Below are 27,617 nucleotides of genomic sequence, written 5' to 3'. Positions count from 1 at the left end.
CGGTAGTTATCGTGGGAGCAGGCGCGAGGGGGGAGGGTGGCGCAGACAGAGGTGTCAATATTTACGCGTAAGCGGGAGAATGAGATGGTATATGCAGAAAGGACATGGAAAACAACAGAGGAGGCTTTGACTTGTGTGACTACTGTGGAACGACATCATGGAAAATCGTAAGGACATTTCATTCCATTTCGGTGACTCTTGTTGCGATGCTAGTAAACCTTGTAATACACAAATAAAGATAAGTTTGGTTCTGAATATTTATCTTGATGTCATTTATTTCTCCCGTAAATCGTGAGAACAATATCGGTCAGGAACAGTCGTCATAGTATGCACGCAGTATTTAGTTACCTAATCAAAACCTCGAATCGTTTCATGTACAGTAATTGAATCAAGAGAGCCAGGGAGGATAATCTTTCGACGCTGTCGAAATCATTAGATACGGAACTCCAACTCGGCTTAGGCAAGAATGGTAGAATAAGTCGGACACACCTCGTTAAGTCTGCCTTTCGACTGCGCAGATTTAGAAAAAGATATAGAAAACTTAAATTAGAATGACTGAAATGTAATTTGAGGGCAGTCCTTGCCGTTATAGAAGTCTTAATCAGAACACCAACTCGTTCTTATAAATGGAACACACGCGTGTGCTGCTGTGCTTAATCAGCCGTATTATTTGCCATTTGGCAATGGGATACGAAGTTCGTTCCTCAGCTCACTTTTTCTGTCTTCCGATGTTCTCTTCGTTGCAGCTTATAGGAAAAACAACATGTGTGTTATGTAAACGCTCTTCCGTTTTTGTCGTCTGGAAATTATTCATGGCTAACTAACAGCTGTTTCCCTTGGTCTGTATACCCACGAGTGCATCTGGTGGGGGGAGTAGAGAACTGGCGCTCTGCTGCTGCTGTTGCCAAGTCTTCAACAAATCCTGCTTGGTTCGGGTTCGCTCGGCACATGGCGGCGTTCGGCTTCAGTCGGGTTCTGGCTACCGCTCCTACGGCTGTGTTTGGTGCGCCTGTGACGCCAATCTCGGCCTTACAGGCAGAGACCATTTTCACTTCCCCCTCTCCGCAGCCCATGCTGCAGCCGCATTTCACAGTACACCACGGTTCATGGGAGTACACACTCAGGAACAGGAGCGGATAAGTTCAGTGTATGTGGAAAGTGGTAGTGGGCGGTGACTCATCAGTCAAGGTACTTACTTAAGCACTCGTTAACAAACACTAATCCTGAAGCGGTGACGTAAGACTTACAGTGTTGTCAGTTCTTTAACTACGGCGTGAACGTTTTAGTACATATTACTACAAATTTATTTCTTGCGCTTCGATGTGGAAATGGTTTTGGTGTCACGTGGTAAGTTTTCCATATATTCATATTTCCCGCATTTTTTATTATTTTTTGTCATGTTAAAGCGTTCGTAGTTTGTTCATGAAGTTGTTCGACTATCGGAAGATATACCATTCGCAACTTCCGATGTTAAGAATAGATAGCTATTCCATAGATTAACGCCATTGGAAGAATGTAACCACCATGTTTGTTACATCTTTATGATTGACGTGCGTAAGTTGAGGAACGATGTTTGGGCTTGTATAAGGAATTTGTTGACGTAAACAATTGGTAACTGATCCAGATGAGTGTTGACGGCCGCAGTGCCGAAGTGAACGTGGTAGTTGTATACGTGTGTAACAGTACTGCTTCAAATGCCGGCACAAGAGAAATGTAGGCAGTGCTTCGATTTAGGAATAATGAAGATCATGTTTATACAGTCAAGATGGCAACGGGTGATTGTTTAATTAGCCTTCTTTTGAAATGTTTAGTGTGCTTTATTATACTTATCGAGTTGGTGAGTATGCAGTCATCTCTCTAATATATTTTTTACTGTTGTAGGAGGCTTGCCATGAACATACCTGCAGCATCAAAAACTGGTGAGTAGTTTACGTTGTAGAAGGTCGAGTGCAATAGTGATTAACGAGGTATCATCGTAGTTTATTTCTGGTTAAAAGCTTGTTTTGTTTTTTAATTCGAATTTTCCCGAACAGTCCAACGGAGATTCGTTCGTAGCTATAAACAGAATCAAACATTCAATGAAAATCACGAAGATTGCAGTACGGTACTCGGCATTATCAATAATTAATTTGTGGGGAAACAGAAGGAAAAATGTTCACGTAGCAGACTGACAATGGCTCGCGTCAACAGTGCATGAACGTAGCTTTGTTGGATTGATCACTTATGTTTAGAATGTGTAAGGGTATTGTATTTAAATCATTATTTAAAAATAAATACTTAGCTGCTTTTTCAGGGATTAACATGTACACAGTGCGTAGTTTCATTGGGAAGATCAGTGAACATTTTCGTATGTGGCATGTACAGCGTTAACGTTGAGAAAGTCACTCTTCGGGGGAAAACAACCTCTTGAAACAAAAAAACGTCCACTTCTGTAGATAGGTGACAATCTGAAACATTGGAGTATATGTGACAACAGACACGTAAATCAAATAGTATAGTTATATCTGGCTGCAGTTAATTAAAACAGTATGTTCACCGGTGAAGTAGTATTGCATGTCAGCAGTATTGCATCCCCTTCGCATGGTAAAAGAATCGTTGGTGAACTTAAAACAAGCCCGTAGTGTTAGTGCAGGCAAATTTTCAGCACGACTACAAAATTTTGCGTTATGCTTGATTCTCATAGTCTTCTGATTGGTGGTCGCGTGTTTTAACCTGAATCTTGGTTTCTCGAATTTAATTTTCGTTTTTCCTTTGCGAGTTGTATGACTGACAGCTATCCTTTATTTCACATGGCATCTGTGATTGTTAGAAGAAACAACTATAATTGTAACCACATAAATGGTTGTTGTAAGCTTGTAATAATTTTTTTCTGTCTGAGCATGACAGTGGCCACCCCCGTTCCTTCCCCTTTTCCCTCGTTTATTTATATTCGTATTTGTGATTAGAAGTGGTGTAGTATTTATTTGCTGGTCGTGCTTTTACTTCTGTTTCATCAATCACTAGAAATGTAGTTTTCTTTTCTGTTGTGTTGGAAATATTTGCTGGCATCAGTTGTTGTAGGTCTAGTCAGTCACCATCAGTGGTAGTGTACGGTATCACATGTGGAGTTACCCTTGCTCCATTTCTGAGCAACACCATTAATACGAATTTCCAGCATTTTTATCTGTATGCTCTGTAAATGTTCATTGCATATTTTTTGACATCTTTGGAAATGCCATTTTTCTTATGATGATTTGAAAATGAGTCTCGGCTCGAAACTGTCATCGAATGAAGAAAAAGTAAACATTTGGTACTTGACTGGCTTTTTGTTCTACCATTAATATGTTTGAAGGATGCTGTTCTTTCATGTTATGCGAGTGTTTTTAAGCTGAGAGTAGCACTGTCACCATTGAAAATAATTATTGATGTTTAGTGTTGGTTGTTAGTGCTGAAGTGTTCAGGTGAAATGCATTTGGCTTGATAATTTCAAAAATATGTTTATGTAGTATAGGCGGTAAGAGGAAACTGTTAGCAGATAATGTAAAAGGTGTAAAACTTTTGGGCGTGTGTAAAATAGTAAAATGAGAATATCACGTAGTGCTCCTTTTCAAGTACTTAAAATGCTGAACCTGTATGGGACGAAATTACAAGTTTTATTGGAAGAGTCTTATATCTTTTTGCATTTGAGTCATCCACACTTTTCATTGGATTTGCTAGACATTGTAATGGTTACAAGCTGGTGCATTCAACAAGACTATAGCTAAATTTTTTTGTGACCTTATTTAGGATTGCTTGTACACCATTTGCCATAATTGATGTTCTCAGTACAATCTTAAACAGGAAAAAATGCGAGAAATGCTTGGTGGGTATGGTGTAAAGACTGTAGCAGGTCTGGTACACAGTGTGCTAGTGAAAAATCAGTATCATCCCCAGATACATTATGTGCAGGGTTCATTTGTTGGCACATCACAACATGTAGTTTTATCTGATATGTTTTTGAAGCTAGCATTTGGTAACAGTGTGCCATAATTATTATTTCTTAAAACAGAGGTGAAGAGACGGTTTGTTCTGTAGTGTTTCATAGCTATGGTTTTAGTTGAATTAGGTATTAGGTAACTAATGCAAATGCTTTGCTAATCATGGGTAGTGCTTCTGCACAGCAACGTTAAGAGAGTTATGCTAATTTGATAGTCTTCTGGAGAGCCTGAAAGTTAAATCAAAAGCAGAGTTATGACAGAATAGTTGGAGATTGTGACTGTAAATGAAACAGTTTTAAAAGAGTTAAAGACAATCAAAAATCTTAACAGGCAGGGAAGTGCCTCAAAAGAATTCACTGCAGTTGAGCTTGACATTAGGTTGGGGTTGGGTTGTTTGGGGGAAGGAGACCAGACAGCGAGATCATCGGTCTCATCGGATTAGGGAAGGATGGGGAAGGAAGTCGGCCGTGCCCTTTCAGAGGAACCATCCCGGCATTTGCCTGGAGTGATTTAGGGAAATCATGGAAAACCTAAATCAGGCTGGCCGGACGTGGGATTGAACCGTCATCCTCCCGAATGCGAGTCCAGTGTCTAACCACTGCGCCACCTCGCTCAGTCTTTGACATTAGGCCTACATAAAATGTTGTGTGGTAGTAGTGTGTGTGTGTGTGTGTGTGTGTGTGTGTGTGTGTGTGTGTGTGTGTGTGTGTGTCATAATTGTAGAGAAATGTGTACGCTGCCCATAAGATTTAATTTTCAGTAAGCTTCCAGTAGAACTGAAAACGTGTTATAAGATCCAAAGTCTTTAAAATTTAAGTTGATAGATCTCTTTGTGGCACACTGGTGTTGTATACAGAAGTTCCTCATAGCAGTTGGATACTTTCCTCTGTAATGTGTTGCGGGACTAGTGCAGCAGGGGATACAACCCGTCGGCTTTGGACAATGACGTCACAAGTGGCCAATCGAGAAGCGATTCTTCTTAGTGTTGTAGCTTCCTTCAGTGGCTGATAAGTGTTTTTTGGCTTTTTTTAAAAAAATCTCACGAGATAGAATAAACAGATCCACTTTATTAAGCAATCAGTAAAAAAACGAAACTGAAACATAACAGCAAAAGCGAAAATGGTAAACTGCTCTCTGGCGGCTTGTGACGTCCTTGTCCAAAGCCGACGGGTTGTATCCCCTGCTGCACTAGACCCTGTGTTGCTTATTTGTGTAGTATTTCACTTTTTTTTTTTTTTTTTTTTTTTTTTTTTTTTTTGCCTCATTAATTCTTCAGTCTCTTTGTCTTATAAATTTTCAAATGAGCATTCTGTAAACTACACACTGACTCATTCCAAGAACAAGTATCTTTGGCTCACATGGGTCCAAATATAACTAACAAATGTAAAATCAAAGAAAGGAGCCATCTTTGGTGGTCTTGGAAGACCTTGTGGATAATCTGAACTTATGAAATCTTAATGCCAATCTGCGGGAGTAATCATTTAGTGTGTTACACAGAATGCCCTACTTTCACAAAGTGAATTTGTGATTTATGCTTAGTGGTAACCAAAGCCACGATGCGAATGTCTGTCGATGCATAATATGCACTTGTTAATTGTTGGTAACTTCAGATCATCAAACTCAACCATACACCAAAAAGTTTGGGATTTTTCTCATTTGATGAATTGTTGTCATTGATCAGAGCTCAGTGATTCTGCAAGGCCTTTAAGAGTGGAAGCTGCTAGTTGTAAATGTAGGTCTCATTACTTAGTACACCATAATATGTGTGAAAATGATTGATGAGACAGGGAGGGTATTAGACTTCATCTGAAGCCACAGGATTGACAATTAATGCTTTTAGTAGTCTTCAGGAGAGGAGATTCAGTTCAGTGAAAAACCACTCACAAACTGTAATTTACTTGCCTCTCATTGGCAGGTGCAGATAATGAGTTATCTCCACAGGCAAAACTCTTGCAGAGATTTATGTTTGCTTTTGAAAAGAGAAACATTATTTGTGCTTGTAATAAAACTTCCAAACAATGAAAAGTCCTGGATGGAATAACAAGAATATGGAAAGGATTGACTGCTACTGATCACATAGAGGAGGCACTGAGTCGCAGGCAGGCAAAGTGAAAAAAGACTGCTAAAATATTAATCTTTTGAATAAATCTTTCTTCCAACGTAGAAAACACACACACAAACCACAAAAAAAATTACAACTCGGACAAACATAGCCACTGCTGCCAGCACTCAAAGGCAGTGGCGGTGTGTGTGTGTGTGTGTGTGTGTGTGTGTGTGTGTGTGTGTGTGTGTGTGTGTGTGTGAGAGAGAGAGTGTGTGTGTGTGTGTGGGGGGGGGGGGGCGTGTGTTCGTGTGTGTGTTCTATTTTGCAAGAAGGACTTTATTCGAAAACTTAATATTTTAGCATTTTTTTTTTTGTGCCTCTCTGCAATTCACTTCTTCTAAGTGGTGAATAGGAACCTATCGTTTCCAAGTTGTCATAGTAAGATTTTGGTTGTCCTCATGAGTGGAAACATGCATTTGCCTCAACTAGGAAAGAATTCTCACAGTAATGGGGATTGAACTTCTCGCATTAATGGAGATTGAACTGAACACACACACACACACACACACACACACAAAAGAAATATATATATATATATATATAATGGAAGGAAACATTCCACGTGGGAAAAATTATATATAAAAACAAAGATGAGGTGACTTACCGAACAAAAGCGCTGGCAGGTCGATAGACACACAAACAAACACAAACATACACACAAAATTCAAGCTTTTGCAACAAACTGTTGCCTCATCAGGAAAGAGGGAAGGAGAGGGGAAGACGAAAGGAAGTGGGTTTTAAGGGAGAGGGTAAGGAGTCATTCCAATCCCGGGAGCGGAAAGACTTACCTTAGGGGGGAAAAAAGGACAGGTATACACTCGCACACACGCACATATCCATCCACACATACAGACACAAGCAGACATATTTAAAGACCAAATATATATATATGCTCTGTGAGATGGTCAAACAATGCAAAGTGGTTTCATTATACTTCCAAGGTTATGCATGCTTAACATTTCTGTGTTAATATACAAGCACAATGAAGTTAAATTGTATAGAATGCTGTTCTGGGTTTTATGTAAATAGTTTTTTATCTTTATGTAGTTCATGCTGTTTATGTTGGTGCATCAGTGTGCCCAAAAAACCAAAATAAATGTCAAAAAGTTACGGAACAGGTGACTGAAGTTGTTTACGCGCGTGCGCGCACACACACACACACACACACACAATTTTTCTTTATACTTAAAATAACATAAAATGTGATATTTATTTTGATTGATATTACACATGTTCAGTATCTCATTCTCATTTCTTATTAACAACAACAAAATAATTTTTTGCAGATGTTGCTGCTTCAGACCAGTTCACTGACAGTGGAGTAAGTGAGGGAGAAGATACTGCAGAAGAACAGTGTGTTGGTCGTTTCTACTGCCGTGCATGTAATTATACGGACTTCAAGTCTCGTTACCAGTTTGAGCAGCATCTTTTAAGACATGTCAGTACACCATCTATAGTGGTAGAGCGTCTGGGTCGCTCAGATTTTAGGAGGAGTGTTTCAAGGAAAGCAGTCACCACGCCACGTAAACCAGCTCCTGTAAAGAGCGTCAGCTCCTACATTGTTCCAAAGATCAAAAGCAAGAACTCTCCACTTAAACTTACATTAAAGCTTTCTGCTGAATCTGGGAACAAGGAGCGTTCATTTGAAGTCGTCACTCCAAGGACAGTTCTCTTAGGTCCAGGTGAATGCTTTGCTTTAAACGGTGGTCCACTTGAGCGCATAAAGACGGAGCAGGAGCCTTCAAGCCAGGAAGTGGAGAAACATTCAGTGTCAGGTAAATATTGGTACTGGTATAACGTGAAATCTGTTTGTTGTTCATTCTCAGAACATAATTGTGAATTAAGGTTTGGGAAAGTTTCATGCAATTTGATGAAATAGCTTTTTGAAATATGGTATGATTACATTGGGGGAGGGGGCAAACAGCGAGGTCATCAGTCCCGTTGGATTAGGGAAGGAAATTGGCCATGCGCTTTTGAAGGAACCACCTCGGTATTTGCCTGAAGCAATTCAGGGAGATCACGGAAAACTAAATCAGGATGGCAGGGCGTGGGTTTGAACCGTTGTTCTTCCGATTGTGAATCCAGTGTGCTAACCACTGTGCCACCTTGCTCGGTAATATAGTGTGGTTTTAGATAATGTATGCCATTATCTTTCTTGAAAGTTCTTCCGAGACGATGAAAAAGTGGTACGTGTAATTCTTTGTGTACTGGTTCAATAATTTTGTTTTCTGCTACCAACAAATGCATTGTTGAAAGTTTATCCTCTGCTCACGTTGCCATATGAATATCATTATTAATGTAATTACCGCTTATATTATTACTGCTGTAGTATGAACAGAATACTGCTCGTGTACAATATTATTTTCCTGTATTTAGCTTATAATATTTGAACACCCACAGGTGTGGAGGGGCCAGGGGAAGACGTGCCTGCTCCTGAGCAAGGCTCAGGAGCTGAACAGGCACAAGAAGAACCACAACACGCTCGCAGTGAAACTGCGAGTCCTGAGGAGGAAGGGACAGCGCAGGACACATCCACACGGAACACTACCGAAGAGTCCAACGAGGCCGAAACTGACGATTTTGTACCACCAGAAGGATCGTTTTCTCCTAATATGGTACAAGTAAATAATGGGGCACTGGTTGACCATACACAGTCATGTTCTCCAGATTTTCCTAGTACCTCACCAAACTTACCAGATGGAGAGCAGCACCTTTCACAACATTGTGATGGTGATGCAACAAATAGTGGTGACAGCCATCGTGACACTGTTTCCGAAGAAAATTCGAACTGTAGAGAAGGCCCACCAAGCCTTGTTAATGAAGACAGTCACCATACCAATTCTAATTTTTCTTGGGCAGATGTGTCCTCCACTGGTATGGAAAGCCTCTCTTCTAATTCACAGCCACAGGAAGAGAGGGATCCACTTATGCTTCCGGAGCAAGGCCAGCAGGGAATGATGCAGGTAAATTACGAAATATTACATTTAGTTGTGTTTTTCTCTTTGTTATTGTGTGTCAGCATGTACTTTTATTCAAAAGTTTCTTCCAATCTCTTTTTTAAACTTTTGTTTCTGCTTGAATATGGATTTTTAGTTTATTTCTACATATTTATTGGCTGACAGTTGTAGTTTTTGAGGTATTTCTTACTAAAGTAAAGCTGATAAACTGCACTCCTATACATGCGTGACCACATGGCTGTTGGTCGGAAAAAAAATCCTCTCTTTTTCACTTTACGTTGTTTATTATGTCTTGCCAACCTTGAAATCTTTAAACTAGCTGAATTAATTTACTGTCATTTTGGCACTTCTGGTACTACAATATACTGTGGGGTAGCCTGTAAGGATTTGGTTTTGTCCCACTTCGCCTTCTTGTGCAATGGAGCATCATTCTCAACCGTGGCCCAATGTGTTGACTGTAATCTGCAATATCCTACTGAAGTTCATCCCTTTGACCAATGGATTGTCTGTTTTAGTATGTGGAAATAGCAAATAACTCAGTACTTCCATTTCTTCAAATCTCGGTATGTAGGAGGTTTGAAAACTTTTAATTGGCAAGAGATTTTGTTTACAGAAGCTAAAAATTTCATATTGTTTTGTAGAAATGTAGCAAAAACTTGCTAGATTGGGACTATGAAGTATGATTGTAATGCATTACATTTCAACTGTTAATGTTATATTACACGAATACCTACAAACCACTGTACATTGTATGGCAGAAGGTACTTCATGGGTATATAATTCAGTACGAGGACAAATACCTGTTATCTTATTTGTTGTTGGTCTTTTAGTGAGGTGTGGTATTGGAGCACTAGAATTACTGCACTCCTTTCCTTGAATACTGGTTCTTCACATCTGCATGAAAGATCTCTCGGAGAACATTATCACCTTTCTCCCAAAGATTTTCATAAGTTCTGTGAGTATTTGTATCATGCTTAGTTGATAAGGAGGCAAAATGGTGCACTTGTACTTTATGACCAGCTGTGTTAGTCTTTTCATCTGGCTTTTGCAGATATGAGACAGCCCAGAACCCTTCTAGCAAATCGGAATGTCTTTCCTCACTGTTGATTTAAAGTGGATCCCATTTCATAGGGCTTCATGTTATTATTCAAAGATATTGAGGTGAAATAACTAGCTCCAAAAACTTACTCTGATCTTCTAATTGGATGCTATTGGTTTCATTTTTTCTTTTTTTTATGGGGTTTATCATGCTGCAGTAAAACACAGGTTTTGTGACCGTAGTTTGGTTTGCATGCAGAGCTGTTTATCCCTTTAAACTGGTGAACAAATTAGTTAGCAGGCCAGAGGAATTATTGCCTCCAATTTAAACATGTAGTATAAAGAGATGTGGTGATCAAGCCATTACCTCCGGAAATAAGATTATATACAACACTGAAGGGACGGAATAAGTTGATGTATTCATCAAATGTAGGAAGCTTTCAAATTTTTGAATATTACATTGTTCCAGATCTAAATTTAATTCTTCTGAGGAAAGAAAAGAGGTTCAAGAAAAGTAGCAAGCAGGCAGGTCAGTTACAATATAGTCGAGAAGTGGCAATATTTCTACAGCCACTGATTCTGTATCATCTATTTCTAGAACTGTGTCCTCTTACTGGAACATCCCACAGGCACTTATGTCCTTAATTTTTCCCGCTAGCTGCAGTGGTTTCCCTTAACTTGGGCTATGAGCATTCTGCTCCTTTTCCCATTTTTAATACCGTGTCTCCATCTTACCCAAAAGAATGAACCTAGCTGTTGAAAGATATACTGGTATTTTTCTTTTATTGGATATTCATCCATTTTGTCAACCCCTCACTCTTCCCATCTTTTATCCTTCTCCCCTCCTCCCCCTCTCCCCTCCGTCACCTGAGTTTTATCATGTTTTTTGAACATTGAGACAGTACTCTTACACCTGTCATGGTGGTTTTTGTTTTGTAAGAGTGTCATACTTTGTCATAGCAAATACTCATCACTGGTCTTCTAGATGAAAATTCAATGAACGAATGAAAAGAATATCAGAGAGGGTGTACATGCCTGGGGCAGCCGACAAATGTGGGAAGCCCCTGAGGGGTTCTTTGAATTGTAATTTCAACTGATAAGAGCTGACACTCCTACAAGAATTTTACTTTAGGCGCTTACTGCAGAATAATACTACAGCAAATAAAATTTAAAGTGCAAAGAAAATGCGCCATTTACAACAACAAAACACTGTGTGCACACCAGCGTCTGCTGACAGCAACTATGTCAAAGGCTTTAGGACGAAGACTGTGCAATACTTCATAAAAGGAACTGCTTTCTGTGAGCGTGACATTACAACTATGTAAATTGGTCGTGGGGAAAATACTGCGAATGGTGGTGTGAGAAGCATTACTTCCTAAGTAAATTTCCTTTTGCACAAGATTAATTATGTTATGTGTAGGAATGTGCGATGAATTTCGTGAATCACAGTGTATTTGACTATCATGCAAAATTTAAGCCCTTGATGACCACCCATGTAGAATAATTATGTTACGTGTAGGAACATGCGATGAATTTCTTAAATGACAGTGTGTTTGGCCCTCGTGCAAAATTTGGCACTCTGAGGACCAGCCACAGAAAAATTTCAGGGCCAGAAGACCATACATTTATGTCATTATTTATAATTCTACTGGCATATTTGTGTTTGATTTATCTTAAAGGCTAACACATGCAAGAAAGACCGATACTGTATGTGAAAACTTAGTTTCTCTTGTAGCTATACTGTACATAAATTAATTTAAACCATTAACTTTCCCTGTTGTGTGATTGCACTACTTAACACAATGATGTTGCTGTGTCTGACTACATCACATGTCTTATGCTGTGAATACCAGCTGTTGGCTGGTGAGATCATGTGACGTGAGCTATGATTGGCTGACAAAAGCGCATGGCTATCTCAATTTCAGTGCTTCGAAAACTGACAAGCTGTGTTTGGTGGAACTTGTATTTGTACTTTTGTAATATGAAAATATTCAGTGTATATGTTGCTGCGCATCAAAGATCTTCCCAAAATATGTTGTTTTATTTGCTGGCTTTTGTTCCTAAAGTGTCAGGAAGCTCTACACCGGTGTAGAAAACTATTACCAATTAAAAGATTAATAAGTTTTATAGATCTAGGGGAAAGTATATTGTTACGTAATGTGCAAAATCGTATTTTCATGTGGGGGAAAAATGTTTTTTTATTCGTAAATTTGTTTTCCTTGTCTGTGTACGCATCCTGTCGATGCATTTACGTTATTGACAATGCTTTTTGTTTGTTTGTTTTAAAACATTCTGGGACAAATTTGTAGCAGAACCCTCTTATAAAAGATTATGTAGTAGATAACTCTCCATTATACATTACTAATTTTGTGAAACACAGAGTAGGCGCTAGTTGTGTCACAGAACTGAAACAGTCACTTTCTAATGACGATAAACATACTACTTAACTTTGGGGATGTAAAAAAGTTCATCTTTATTGCAGTTAAACCACAGGCATTTGACAATTATTAACTGTGAGTCCATTCGATTTTCTGTATGTAACGTAGGAGAGATTGGTTTTTACAATCTGTAAACAAATATTGACAATACTGCCATTGTCTTTGTAACTAGGAATGAGGGACTCTGTATTTTTCATTTAACGTTGTGTCTCTCTTTGAGGTAGGTCCATTTTTCATAAGTATATATATCGATAGCCAGGCATGAGTTAATGATAGGAGAGGGTCATAAAGTACTCTGTTAACTTGCAGTAAGATTTTCATGATTATGATGTTATTTGTCTTCAAAGCATGTTTGAGGTCTCTTTCAAGATCATCAACATGATATGTCACTGGGCTTTTACTCAGAGTTCAAAAATTGTCTTGATTTTGTTATAGTCTTCATTTTGTGACAAAATTTACGTTGTAAACCATCTGGCAAAGCCCAGTTTGAAAAAGTAATGTGCATAAAAACCTCTGTGCAAAATAAAAAGTATATGAATGCGGCGACATACCAATACGCTCAATGATCTGATGCCATGCCACTTGTGAGTGCTTGAATGGTCTATTTAAGATGCCGCATAGTACATAATAATCAGGTGTGGGATGTAGAATTTTATAACAAAGAAACGTGTACGTTTGTTAAATAAAGCTCAAAAGCTGGTATAATTGGACACTTTTAACATGGAAGATTGGGTGACTGAGGTTTTTAACTGTGGTTTTGTCAAATACTGCTAGAGGTCTGGCCTGTACCTGTTCCCAGTTGCTTAGTGTCGTGCATTGCTCATTGTTCTCTTTTCTTATTTTGAAATATGTGAAGCTACTAATCCTGGTCCATCACGGATTTAGATTATGACCCTTACAACACCGTAAGAGATTGGTGATCAGTGTAACATCATCTCAGTTCTGCTGTAGGCTGCCGTTTCCACTCACCACTCCTCTCACATCTGGCGGTCAGAATTCTACTTTGTTCACACTCAGGGCCACCTGCTGCTATAGCGATTGGAAAGCAAAATCTGTAACATTTTTGACTACGCTGAAATTCTTCCCCTACCGTTATAATAGAGTTACCGTATGTTCAGTTCTGCTTCTACGCTGAATGACCGTGAAAGGTTGAAATTAATAGTCTGCAGATTTTGAAATCATCAAATTGGGCAAGAAAAGACAAATAATGTCCAGAAACACCCTAAATCGGAGACGAATTCAGCTAACTGGTGGGAAAATGTTGCTTTTCAACAGAACAGTCATTTTTGAAAGCTTCAGAACAACCAGTTGAAGAAACCTAAGGCCGTTTCGGAGAAGAAAAAGGTTTTTTTTTTTTTTTTTTTTTTTCAAAAGCAAACATTTGAATCAAAAAATTCCCAGCAATTTCAACAAACTTAGGCTTTGTTTGCCTCCATGTATGCAGCATAATAACCTGTTAAATGTACATGTCTAATCATTTACAGACAAAAAATGTGAATTAAATAATAGGTGTGAAATTAGCAAAAAAAAAAAAGTGAATTTTGCCAAAAATAGATGCTACATTTTCTGGTCCCCATGAGTGAGGATGTCAGTAGTGAGAATAGTGGGTAGTTTGTCTTTGTGGATCAAAACACTCATATTGCTCACTCACACGTACATTTAACAGGTTGTTATGCTGCATACATGGAGGCAAACAAAGCCTAAGTTTGTTGAAATTGCTGGGAACTTTTTGATTCAAATGTTTGCATAACTCACTATCAAATTTCTCATTTGTGTAAACATGAAGTTGCTGAAAATTTGAGGAGACTGAATGTTTAAATCCATGGCATTGTGTGTTTGCCTAGCATAACGAGTTCTTGAAAGCCTGAAAACATTGAAAATCCACTGCCTGTGGACAAGCATTGCTGATAAGCACATTAACTCCATTCAGTCTCAGTGAAGGCAGACAATTTTAAACGTTTTGTAAAATTTGTTTGTTTTGCCAGAATAAGTTATGGGCACTGTGTCCATTTCATTATTCACTGAAGAACCGGAATGAAGGCCTTCAATTAAAGGAACTGCACTCAGCAATGTTAACCAGTGAAGGGGAAAATTCCTTGAATCATACCACCACCTGTTATCATATATGTCAGTCAGTTAACATAAAATTTTTTGCCTGTAGACCAGTGTCTTACAAATCACTGTCACTGGATGAATAAAACTGGCTTTACAGCCACAGTTACATTTTCCAAAACATCCAGTTTTATTCATACAGTTGTACATGGCCTATCTGGAATAATGGTTGTTGGTTGCAAGTTTATGCTTTAAGACAGTGGACTGTGCTGTCACCAGAAGCTCCAGCACAGTCTCTCGCATCTTCCATGGCACTGTTGTAGATACACGGAAATGTTTCAACACAGAGTATAGTTAGACACAGAGGGAATAAATTGTTGCTATACCTATAGAGACAACAAAATTTTGGAAAAATTCAGATCTATTCAAAAACAGTTCTTTCTCAGGGCTGCACAGATTATTTTCGTACATAAATTGGTGTTACTTTCACTTCAATTGACTGGCAGTCTGTTTGTAAGCATAATTACAGCTTTCTTGGTTTGGTCAACATTGTTCAGCAAATGTGTATGAGTATAAGTTTATAGCGCATACAGTTTGGCTTAATTTGTGCACTAAATTGTCATCTGTACTATAGCCCAGCACACACATGCATGAACCCCCAAATTGTTTTCTAGCTTCATGTTACACTCCATACTCCAATGAGCAGTCCTGCTTCCAACATTCTATACGCACTGCCTTTTTGAGGCAACTGTGACTGCTTGCTGCTAAAGAAACAAATGCAACCCTATCGATGGACTGCCGGTACATACAATATGCAGTGTATGTAGTGACAGTTATTTTAGCATGTGATGCTGATCTGCATCTGGAAAATTTTATGTTAAATGGGTTCGACTCCACTCGACCGCCATCCTTATACACCAGACCTGTTTGTACTGTGATTTTAATCTTTTTTTATCACTTCTGGAATTAAACAGAGCATTATGGAAAACTTGCGTGAAATGGGCTAGTGACACACATTATAACTTTCTACAGTATGATATCCAGCTGTAAAAAAAGTTGTCACAACCAGGATACCTGTAGTCAGTTTCATTTTGACACACTTCCCCTTTGGCACACTCCCAGCAAACACAAGTATTTGATCTGGTTTTTGACTTCATTGCTATAGTCAGGGATGCAGCAAGTATTGATTGGGCAAGCAGTGTTCCAAATGTTTGGACACTATACATTAATATCAAAGTTTTCTGTGGGTGGTTAAAGCTAAATGATATCTATACAGAATCCAGGATTAGTCCCAGCTTGTTTGAATTTGTGGCGGTTCAGATGCTCTGAAACTAGTTTCCACCAAACTTTCTTGATTTTAGTAGTGTGTGAAGCTTCAGGCTGCTGTCCTGATTGTTTACCAGTTGTGTTTATGCCAGTCTTGTCTTTTGCTTGCAGTTGTAATTGTGTCATTTGGATGATTAGATTTACTGGTAGCTATTCAACAGGATATTGTCATAACTAAAGCTGTCATTAACCTGAAGGTTGGCTTGAGCACCACACTGCTTTGTTAGGCATAGTCCTTTTGGAGGTGGTGTGCCATTACCTTACTCCAACCTTTGACCTAACTTACGTAGCCAGTAGGAGAACTTACAGTTAAATGTAGGTTCCAAACCAAGACACAACATACAATTTTTCAAGTTAATTAACATTTTCAGGGGTGAAAGACATTAAAAAAGATGTGCAAATCGTAGGACCGACTGAAATTGAACTTAATGCTTTTAGATCCTTGGTCCTTTCCGTACCACCGATCCGTGTACTTGTTGTGTCATGCAAATAACATGCCATGGACTCGGATTTTCTTTGGGATGTGACCTCATTAAATTTATATGAAAATGAGCTCACCTTAAATCAGTAGCTGTGTTATGGGAAATTGAAAAGTGTTAATGTTATGAAACTGGGGTTATACTGTACTTTTAATTATGTTCTGTTTTTGAAAACACATAGTGATGTTTTGTGATCATATCACTCTTGTGTATTTTTGTTTATTTGTTTTGTGTTTGACATTTATTAGCTTCATTGCAACACCAGATTCAATTTTTTTAATCAGTACTGAGATTTTGCTAGTTTTATGTTTATGGTTACAACTTTACTTTGCAATTTGCTTCATCATTTTCTTGTGCATGGCACTCAGTGACGTACGTGACTGTGGTTATGCCTATTTCAATTCAGTTTACTTTATTATTTTACTAATAGCACCTGCACAAAACGTTTCACAGCTGCAACCATACCTGCAGGGTGACGAGAATGCTGGATCCATCCTGGGCCTGGGTGGTCCCCCTCCCGATGCGGTGGGAGTCCCACCTGGAGGTGACAGCTCCGATCCCTTGCTGCGAGGCTTCTTGTGTGAGCAGCCACCGGCAGAAAAAACTGCAGTTCCCGTGGCTGTTTCGGAAGCAGGGAGTATGGAAAGTCTCGGTCTGGGGTCAGAATACATCTCACTGGAACGCCTTGGGGACGGAAGTAGTCAGGTGTCTTCTGGCTCATTTTACTGTGATGTCTGTGGAGAGCGTGCACCCGATCACTCTGCCTTGGAAGATCACCGAACCCGAGCATGTCACTACAAGTGCACGCACTCTGATTGTGGGGGTATGGTGCTAGCAACGGCAGATGAACTCCTGGCGCATCAGAATGCTTGCCACGGGGGTCCTCCGCCTCCACCTCCGCCACCACAGTACATTCACGCTGTGCCGGTGGAGCAGCTCTCCCAGCCAGTTCAGCGTCTTCCTGCACCTGTCTCCATGTCTCAGCCACCGCAGCTTCTGCCTGCTTCACAACAACAGGTATCAGGCTCTGTACATTTATGATACAATGGTATATGTGTAACAACATTATGGGCTGTGATAACTTTATTCTGATGTTAATGATAACTGTTCATCAGTTACGTCCTCTCAAATTGCAAATCAGCAGAAATGCGTTGCAATGTTAAAGAATTTCAAGAAATTTTTATCTTCATTTAATTAGTGGGAAGAACCTGCAAAGTTTGAAAAGACTTGTGGAATTTATAGTACTGATTGTCCTGACAAGATCTCGCCAGTTCCGTGTTGGAAGAATCGTCTGCTTACAGTGTCTGTAGAGTAGCGCATTGTAGTCTTAGGTTTCGCTCAACAGATGAAGTATAAATATGTGGTTGGATTAATCAGTAACACACAGCAAAAAATTTTACTAGTTTTGTCAAAGTAAGTTATACAAATCTTTTTGAGATAATTCAACAGGTGAGCAAAGTAATGCATCTTTCCCTTAGTACAAAGTAATGCTTCTGTCCCTTAGAGTAAAGTAGCACATCTTTCCCATAATGCTGCACCTTGCATATAACTTGTTCAAAGACAGTGTTTCAGTTCAGAGTGAACATCAGAACTGAAATATTGATCATTCAGAATTGGTCAATTTGAGCAAACAGATGAATGTCCCATAATAATGGGTCTTGAATGAATGAATGATGAAGATTAAAAACTGTAATCATCATAATTTACTTTTGACAGCCATTGCTGGATGTAGGCTGCTTCCAGACTTCATGCATTATGTTCTTCTGCCACACCAGCACAATAGTGGTGTGCACATAAGAATGTGGGAGATGGGATGGTGTGCAGTGGTAGGGGGGAGTGTACCAGATAACCTCCAGCCAGTAGCATAATTTTGAAGCATGTGAGTCATGGTGTATGGTGAAGGTAATTATTCTCAGTAGTGTTCACTTTGGGTGGCATAAAACAAACACAAGAAATATTAGTGGCAACAGTAGTTTTCCAAACGTATATATTGTTCTCGGGAAAGTCAGTAGCAGAAACAATGGTCCAATGTGGCGCTTATCCAGTAGCAGAAACAATTACCCAATCTGGCGCTTATCTCAGCATTGCCAGAGATTATTGTTGTTGTTGTTGTCGTCGTTGTTGCTATCAGTCCAGAGACTGGTTTGATGCAGCTATCTATGCTACTTCATCCTATCTAATCTTCAGCATTCTTCTGTACCACCACATTTTGAAAGCTTCTATTCTCTTCTTATTTATTTATCATCCATGTTTCACTTCCATACATGGCTACACTCCATAAAAATACGAGGGTAATCCCAAAAGTAAGGTCTCCTATTTTTTTTATAACTACATAGACCTGTTTTTTCTACAATGGTTTACATCAGTTTACAGCTTGAACGCTTAACTATTTTGCAACATAGTCACCATTTCTGTCGTTGCATTTTTGTAGACGCTGTGGTAGTTTTTGTATGCCCATCTCATACCAGCTCGCCGCCATGCTATTCAGAAAGTTATGAACCTCTTCTTTCTTTCACCTCGTCATCGGAGCTGAATTGCTTTCTTTTAACTTAGGGAACAGGTGATAGTCAGTGGGCGCCAAGTCAGGACTATAGGGTGGGTGGGTGGGTGATTATGTTCCACTGAAACTGTTGCAGAAGAGCAGCAGTTTGCCAAGCAATGTGTGGGCAAGCATTGTCATGAAGAATGTGTACGCCCTTGCTCAATGTTCCTCTTCTCTCGTTCTGAATTGCCCGTTTGAGTTTTTTCAGAGTCTCACAATACCTGTCAGCATTAATTGTGGTTCCAGTGGGCATAAAGTTGACCAACAATACCCCTTTCCAATCCCAAAAAGCGGTTGTCATGACTTTACTGACAGATTGTGTTTGTTTGATTTTCCGCAGCTTTGGTGAAGAAGGATGCCGACACTCGTGCGATTGTTGCTTGGTTTCAGATGTAAAGTAGTATGCCCAGGTTTCGTCATCCGTGACAATTGAGTCCAGAAAGTTGTCCTGTTCTGCTGCAAGGCAATGAAGAAATGCACGGGAAACATCATCTCGTTGCCGCTTGTGGTCTTCAGTCAGCATCCGTGGCACCCATCTTGCGCACACCTTCTGGTAGTTCAATGTTTCCGTTAAAATTCTGTGAGCGGTGCTTTGGGAAACCTCAGGAATCAATGTGCAGAGATCATCCAGGGTGATCCGCCGATCTTCACACATGCTTTGCTCAGCCTTCAACACCGTTTCCTAGAAATTGACATTCTTCTGCTCCTTTGTTCGCCGTGAGTTTTGGTCCAACCAGCTGCAAACTCTCTACACCACCTAGGAACATTTTTGACATCCATGCATGAATCACCATACATTTCCGTCAATTGGCGATGGATTTCAAACGGCGCAGTGCCCTTTGCGTTCAAGCTACCAAGCCAAGACAACGTGTCACACAGCACGTGAAGCACTTTTCATAACAGTGTGACCAAATGCCACACAGAGTTCTGGACTTACAGAAAAATAGGAGACCTTGTACTTTTACAAAACACTACCTGACACTTAAATCTATACTCGGTGTTAACAAATTGTCTTCTTCAGAAACACTTTCCTTGCCATTGTCAGTTTACATTTTATATCCTCTACTTCAACCATCGTCAGTTATTTTGCTCTCCTAACAGCAAAACTCATAAACTCATTTACTACTTTCAGTGTCTCATTTCCTAATCTAATTCCCTCAGCATCACCTGATTTAATTTCACTTCATTCCACGATCCTCGGTTTGCTTTTGTTGATGTTCATCCTATATCCTCCTTTCAAGACACTGTCCATTCCGTTCAAATGCTCTTCCAGGTCCTTTTCTGCCTCTGACAGAATTACAATGTCATCAGCAAACCTCAAAATTTTTATTTCTTCTCCATAGATTTTAATTCCTGCACCAGATTTTTCTTTTGTTTCCTTTACTGCTTGCTCAATATACAAATTGAATAACATTGCGGATAGACTTCAACCCTGTCACATTCCCTTCCCAACCACTGCTTCCCTTTCATGCCCCTCAACTCTTATAACTGCCCTCTGGTTTCCGTACAAGTTGTAAATAGCCTTTCACTCACTGTATTTTACCCCTGCCACCTTCAGTATTTGAAGGAGAATATTCCATTCAACATTGTCAAAAGCTTTCTGTAAGTCTGCAAATGCAAAAAAGGTAGGTTTGCCTCTTCGTAAACTACTTTTTGTCTTTCTTTAATTTATCTTCTGAGATAATTTATTTGTTGGGTCAGTATTGGCTCACATGTTCCAACATTTTTACATAATCCAAACTGATCTTCCCCAAGGTTGCCTTATACATGTTTTTCCATTCGTCTGTAAAGAATTTCAGTTAGTATTTCGCAGCTGTGACTTATTTAACTGATAATTTGGTAATTTTCACCCCTGTCAACACCTTCTTTCTTTGGGATTGGAATTATACTCTTCTTGAAGTCTGAGGGTATTTCACCTGTCTCGTACATCTTGCTCACCAGATGGCAGAGTTTTGTCATTGCTGGCTCTCCCAAGGCTATCAATAGGTCTAATGGAATGTTGTCTACTCCTGGGGCCTTGTTTCCTACTTTCAGTGCTCTGTCAAATTCTACGTGCAGTATCATATCTCCTGTTTCGTCTTCAGCTACATCCTCTCGCATTTCCATAATATTGTCCTCAAGTACGTCACCCTTGTATAGACCCTGTACATACTCCTTCCACCTTTCTGCTTTCGCTTCTTTGCTTAGAACTGGGTTTCCATCTGATCTCTTCATATTCATACAGGTGGTTCTCTTTTCTCCAAAGGTCTCCTTAATTTTCCTGTAGGCAGTATATATCTTACCCCTAGTGATATATGCCTCTACATCCTTACATTTGTCCTCTAGCCATCCCTGCTTAGCCATTTTGCACTTCCTGTTGATCTCATTTTTGAGACGTTTGTATTCCTTCTTGCTTGCTTCATTGACTGCATTTTTATATTTTCTCCTTTCATCAATTAAAGTCAATATCTCTTCTGTTACCCAAAGATTTTTACTAGTCCTCGTCTTTTTACCTACTTGGTTCTCTGCTGCCTTCGCTATTTCATCTCTCAAAGCTACACATTCTTCTTCTACTGTATTTCTTTCCCCTGTTCTTGTCAATCGTTCCATAATGCTCTCCCTGAAACCTTCTACAGCCTCTGATTGTTTCAGTTTATCCAGGTCCCATCTCCTTAAATTCCCACTTTTTTGCAGTTTCTTCAGTCATAGTCTACAGTTCATAACCAATAAATTGTGGTCAGAGTCCACATCTGCCCCTGGAAATGTCTTACAATTAAAAACCTGATAACTAAATTTCTGTCTTACCACTATATAATGTATCTGGAACCTTCCAGTGTCCCCAGCCCTCTTCCATGTATACAGCCTTCTTTCATGATTCTTAAACCAAGTGTTAGCTATGATTAAGTTATTCTATGTGCAAAATTCTACCAGGCGGCTTCCTCTTTCATTCTTTATGCGCATTCCATATTCACCTACTACTTTTCTTTCTCCTTTTCCTACTGTCGAATTCCAGTCCCCCATGACTATTAAATTTTCATCTCCCTTCGCTATTTGTAATCTAACAAAAGAAAGTATACTTAAAGAAAATAAATTATGAGAAAAATGAAACTTAGAACTAATAATTTCTTTTATCTCATCATACATTTCTTCAATCTCTTCTTCGTCTGCGGAGCTATTTGGCATATAAACCTTGTACTAATGTGGTAGACGTGGGTATCGTGTCTATCTTGCCAACAATAATGTGTTGACTATGCTGTTCATGGTAGCTGACCCGCTCTCCTACTTTTTTTAAAATTCATTATTAAACCTACTCCTGCATTACCCCTATTTGATTTTGTTTTTATAATCCTGTATTCACCTGACCAGAAGTCTTGTTCCTTCTGCCACCGAACTTCACGAATTCCCACTATATTTAACTTTAACACATCCATTTCGATTTTTAAATTTTCTAACCTGCCTGCCCAATTAAGGGATCTGACATTCCACACTCCAATCCTTAGAACGCCAGTTTGGTTTCTCCTGATAACAACATGCTCCCGAGTAGTCCCTGCCCGAAGATCCGAATGGGTGACTATTTTACTTCCGGAATATTTTACCCAAGAGGATGCCATCATGATTTATCCATACAGTAAAGCTGCCTGCCCTCAGGCTGTAGTTTCCCCTTGCTTTCAGCTGTTCACAGTATAATCACAGCAGGGCTAGATCAGCCCCTGCAACTACTGAAAAGGCTGCTGCCCCTCTTCAGGAACCACTCATTTGTCTGGCCTCTCAACAGATACCCCACCATTGTGGTTGCACCTATTGTGCGGCTATATGTATTGCTGACGCATGCAAGCCTCCCCCCTAACGGCAAGGTCCATGGTTCATGGGGGGGGGGGGGGGGGGTTATGAGATTAGGAATGACAAAAAATTAAGTGTTGCCCTGCAAACTCTATTTCTCTTTCGCTGCATTTCATGTCTTAAAGTGCGGGAAGTTGTATGCCTGTGTATAAAACCTTCACCATTCAAAGGATTGAGAAGTTTTACAGCTCCGATGGAAACTATGTTGTCAGTTAACTTGGAAAAAAGTAGTTTCACCAGGGTTATAGTGTACTTCCACTCGAGAAAAAGTGTGTTTATAACCAGGACAGGTGGGAAAAGTCCGGATTCCCCCTCCCTTGTTACTGTATACAGCCAGTAAGAATGAATGGGTGCAGACACGGAGTGTATGGTGACAGAACACAGTATCCTGTTGCAGGGCACACTCTACAATATGACAGTCATGAACTCTGTTCCTGTTTCACCACACATCCCATCTGCATTCTCTGTACTGCTACCGTCATAACTGCTGGGAACTGGCTTTGCAATATGTACTCGGTTCGCACCACATTCCTGTCCTGAACTTGCATTAATTTCTCTTGTCTCAGCATTCCTTTTCACAATTATTCCTTTTTCTAACTCCTTTATATATTTATTGATGTTTTTAGTGTTTATTATCTAAACTGTGTCCCCCTCGCCCACCCCCTTGTTGTCTATATACATAAATTGCACTTTGCTTTGTGCTGTTATTGACTGTTCACAATGTTTTTTCCGTAATTTCCGTCTTGCTTATTATGCTACCTTCCACCTTTCAGTTCTTAAGTTTTCAAATTTCGTGTGGTATTGGTACCAATAGCAAGTCTTTCCATCTTATATTGTCCAGTAAGTCTCCCCGACTCCCAGGATTCTATGGGACTTTCCCATATCTCTTCCCATTTTGTGAAGTTCGTGAACTCTTCACCTTCATCCTTCTTCCTCTCCATTTGAACCTTCTGCCAGAGGGTGGAACCACTGGCTCGGAAAGCTCACACTTTTCCACAAAGTTTGTGTATCATACAGTATGCTCGAGTACTCTGCCATAGCTCAGAGATGGAATTGTTGGTCATCAGAACTGCATGCCCATTGAGAATGTGAAAAATTATGATGATCATTGCAGCCATCTTCAGAGTATTTCCATTGCCTGTAGAAACTGTTACAGTCTGTACAATCTCTTACGTACATGCCAAACACTTTCCTATGACTTGTCCTCTTGAACTCAAAAACTTCTTGACAGGTAACACACACTCCAGTGTTATTTAGCAGTAAGAGATATACTTAATAAAACAAGTGTCATGTTTGTCATGGACTCAAAATGTATGACAGTTAATTTCAGTGTGGCAGAAACAGTACCATTATTGGAATCAATTGCTGAGTGTTATTAATTGGTCCACCATTGTGTATCTACTTAGTTCGAAGCATTTTGTGGTATAATGTTTGCCTGCAAATGTTTTGTGCTGTCTCACTGGATTGTGTACTAGATTATTAAACACTTTTCTCATTTTTTTGGCCACAACCCTCATTTCAGAGAGCCGACAAATACGTATCAGCATTGTTACTGACTTTCTCAGTACTGTCACTTGTTTCCATACCTGATCAAACTACTTTATTACAGCACATTGAAGATTTTTCACTTTGATGACTAAGTGCTTTGTATCTTCGCACTTCATTTTGCCAGGATACTTTCAGAAAAGGTATGACAGACAGTGCTGCTCATTTCTGAAAACAGCAAGTAGATCGTACAATAATGGCTGAACTGACAGATCATTTATTGGCTTTAATTAGTTTTAGAAGTATTGCATTTTAGAAAGTTTGTGGATTTTTCATTATTAACACCATAGCATGACAATGACGTATTTGTCTTGTTTATTGTCTCTTATAATTCAGATATGCATGCGTGGCTGTCATTTACTTAGTCATTTTTCTTTCTTCAGTTCTTCCAAGTACTTTTCAGTATGGTCATAATTTTGTGTCCATTTGTTATACTATTGAGTGTAGACAAATCATTCAACAGTGTTTTAAGTAAAAACATCAAAGAGCCATTTTTGTTTGCAGCTTCCTGTAAGTAGTAGCACATTTCTCTGCTGTGAAGTTCATAACATTGTCGCATTTTATTTGGAGCTTTTGGTAGTGTAATTGTAATGTGCATATCATGTCAGTGTGAGGAGTGACATTGTCATTAGGTTTCAGTTTGGTTAAGTCCCATAGTGCTTAGAGCCATTTGAACCATTTTTGTTTCAATTTGTGTTTCTTTGTCATATTTGCTTCCTCCACCATTCTTGTTTATCTTTGGTATATCATTCCTAGAATGCTTATAGGATTGAATTCCCATTGTGTGAATAGTAAATCGGTATTCATTCTTGTGTTGTCACACTTGCCATTCCCTCATGCATGCTATTCTAATTGCAGCTCATTAGCTTAATAATAATCATGTTTGTTATGGAATACATCTTGTTGCATCCTGTATTTACTCAAATTGTGCAGTTTAAGGTAGCTAGTAATAACTGTTAATAAATGCTTATTATGATAAAGAAAAATAAACATTTGAAAAAATGTGTACAGTATTTTTAACTGCTCGTCATGATCGTATTAGACAGACATATATCAGTTTTCTTTTTGAAGTATTCTTACTGTGTTAAAAACTTGAGAATATGGAGTATACAATTTTCCTTGGGGTTCCTACACACTTAATCATATGTTTCATAATGAGAAAGTTTTAGCAATTATTACATGGCATAATACTCAAAATAATTCACAATTTTTGTCAGCTGTTATTTTACATTATGTCCTCCCACCATACTGTGTACTCTTTCTTTTTTTTTAAAAAAAAAAAAAAAAAGTGACAGGAAAAAGTTTTTTCATTGGGCTGGTTTCTGGGATTTTCCGCCTGCAGTTTCATGTTTGTCAGTTTCACTTCATTGTCCGTTTCTGGAATAGATGTTTAAAAGCTTGTGGGTATAGGTGAATTCATTTCACAATAAAACAACTAGGAGGCACTAGTTTCCTGCAGTGAGTAGTTTTGAAATTACATGTATCTATCTCTGTGTGAAAATATTCTGGAAGTTTATGTTTGTAGGGATATATTTCTGATTGTGCAGTTCTGGAAGTTTTCCAGTTATCATTTGAAATGAAAAGTTAATGTGTGCCCAAGCTTAAAAATAAGCATGTGTCTGAAATCTAGCTGAGGTGCTGAAGTTTTCGAAAAATGCTAAAAATTGTGCATATTGCACCTACTTAACTGCTAGAACACATTGAAAATGACTTCGTAGATGCTATGTACAATATTTTGAAGCTAAATTATTGAAAAATATGGGTAAATACAAAATCTAAAACTATGTCCATGCTGCTAATGCATTGAAAGTAAGCTATTACGTTTCATTTTGAGTACTGTAGTAATTGGAAGTGCATAGTTAAAAGAAGTTTCTGTGCAGAAATTAATTTTAAACCCTTGTAAACGTCCAGAAAATTTCCACCTTAAGGGAATATAACACCTGTGTTCACTTTGTTGCTCACATAACCTTGGTACAACGTATATTATATCACTCTTTTGGTTACATTAGGTTTCACAAAAAAATCAAAGACAAGAAGGAATTAAGTTGGTCATAGTAACACAGCACCTTCAAGACTTGCCTGTCTCAAGTAAGAGATTTACATCTACAATGAGTATACTGTCTGTCATACCTGAACCTGTGCTCAGGGAAGCCCCTCTTGAGATTACAAACAACAATTAAAGTGCTGCCATCAAGATGCAATTACCTTTTTGCATCATTTACATAAACTGAAAGTCTTGTGTGTAAGAGAGAATGAAATTAAAATGGGTATTTGGGAGTTATTTCGAAAATAATTTTTTTGATCATCCCTATCTAGTGATTGGTAAACAGGTACCGTATTTACTCGAATCTAAGCCGCGCTTTTTTTCTGGTTTTTGTAATCCAAAAAACCGCCTGTGGCTTAGAATCGAGTGCAAAGTAAGCGGAAGTTCTGAAAAATGTTGGTAGGTGCCACCACAACTAACTTCTGCCGTCGAATATATGAGCACTACACAGGCACAAAGATAAATACTGGCACCAAAACCTCTGCCTCAGCAAAAATGTAGAAGAATGTAAACATAATGCCGTGTATTCTTTCGTGTTTGCTGCTATATCATTTAAATCCTGTCTGCCAAATAAACTACGATACTAGAATGAGACAACAGCAAACATGGAAGAATATACATATCATGTCATGTTTATATTCATATTATTCTTATGCTGAATAGTGATAGTCATAAATGAAGCACGGCAACTGACTAGATTTTTAAATCTAAGATGACTCTAATTTCTGAGAAGAATGTAATGTACTAAAGAGGCGTCTGCAAAGATTTTCAAACGGAGAAAAATTTTCGCTTAACTCTCGTGCAGAACATCTTCTATCATACGCAGTGTATTATTTGATTCTTGTTGATCATTATCAAAGAAAGCAGCAGTGTAAGTAACAACGAATATCAGTCTCTTGCCTTTGTTTCGCTTATGAGACAATTCCTCTCCTTTTTTGTATTGTAAGCGGCGGTAGCGCGCACAAAAGCGTGCCATGCCGCGAGCGGCTACAGGTCGTAAACACTCATTATCAGAATGCAACAAACAATGCATGATACAGTACAATAATGGAGCTTCAGCTTAGAGTGACGTAAACACCTATAACAAAGAGAACGGCACTTATCAGATCAAAGCCCAATAAGCAATCGATTCAAACCAGACGAAACACGTGAAAAAGGAAGGGTACCCGTATAAATACAGACGGAGCGCCTGACACATAGCAATGGCTACTTGGTAAATCTTAACTCTTAAGCTTACGACTCGAACTAAAATACTGTAGCTGTATCTTCATCCATTCGACCTTAATTGTGTCTTATGTTACAATGGACCAACTTTGT

At 39.0% G+C, this 27,617-nt stretch overlaps 1 protein-coding gene across 5 annotated transcripts in view; it reads left to right on the top strand.

The window, feature by feature from the left end:
- The first annotated feature begins 959 nt into the window (after positions 1 to 959).
- The window catches only part of LOC126416125 (histone acetyltransferase KAT6A-like), a 63,491-nt gene continuing 36,833 nt past the window's right edge, over positions 960 to 27,617 (top strand). The window contains exons 1-5 of one of the 5 annotated variants that reach the window (XM_050083650.1): positions 960 to 1,188; positions 1,882 to 1,919; positions 7,347 to 7,835; positions 8,461 to 9,023; positions 16,804 to 17,367. In XM_050083650.1, the coding sequence (XP_049939607.1) occupies positions 1,892 to 1,919; positions 7,347 to 7,835; positions 8,461 to 9,023; positions 16,804 to 17,367 (1,644 nt within the window). In that variant the 5' untranslated portion in view covers positions 960 to 1,188; positions 1,882 to 1,891. Of the gene's footprint in view, positions 1,348 to 1,474; positions 1,776 to 1,881; positions 1,920 to 7,346; positions 7,836 to 8,460; positions 9,024 to 16,803; positions 17,368 to 27,617 lie in introns of those variants that run through there. The other 4 variants (XM_050083651.1, XM_050083654.1, XM_050083652.1 and 1 more) reach the window with 4 other exon arrangements.

Source organism: Schistocerca serialis, chromosome 8 (assembly GCF_023864345.2).
Source record: "Schistocerca serialis cubense isolate TAMUIC-IGC-003099 chromosome 8, iqSchSeri2.2, whole genome shotgun sequence".
Classification (NCBI taxonomy): domain Eukaryota; kingdom Metazoa; phylum Arthropoda; class Insecta; order Orthoptera; family Acrididae; genus Schistocerca; species Schistocerca serialis.
Note: the sequence above shows the minus strand (reverse complement) of the source record. Positions and strands in the feature narration are given on the sequence as shown.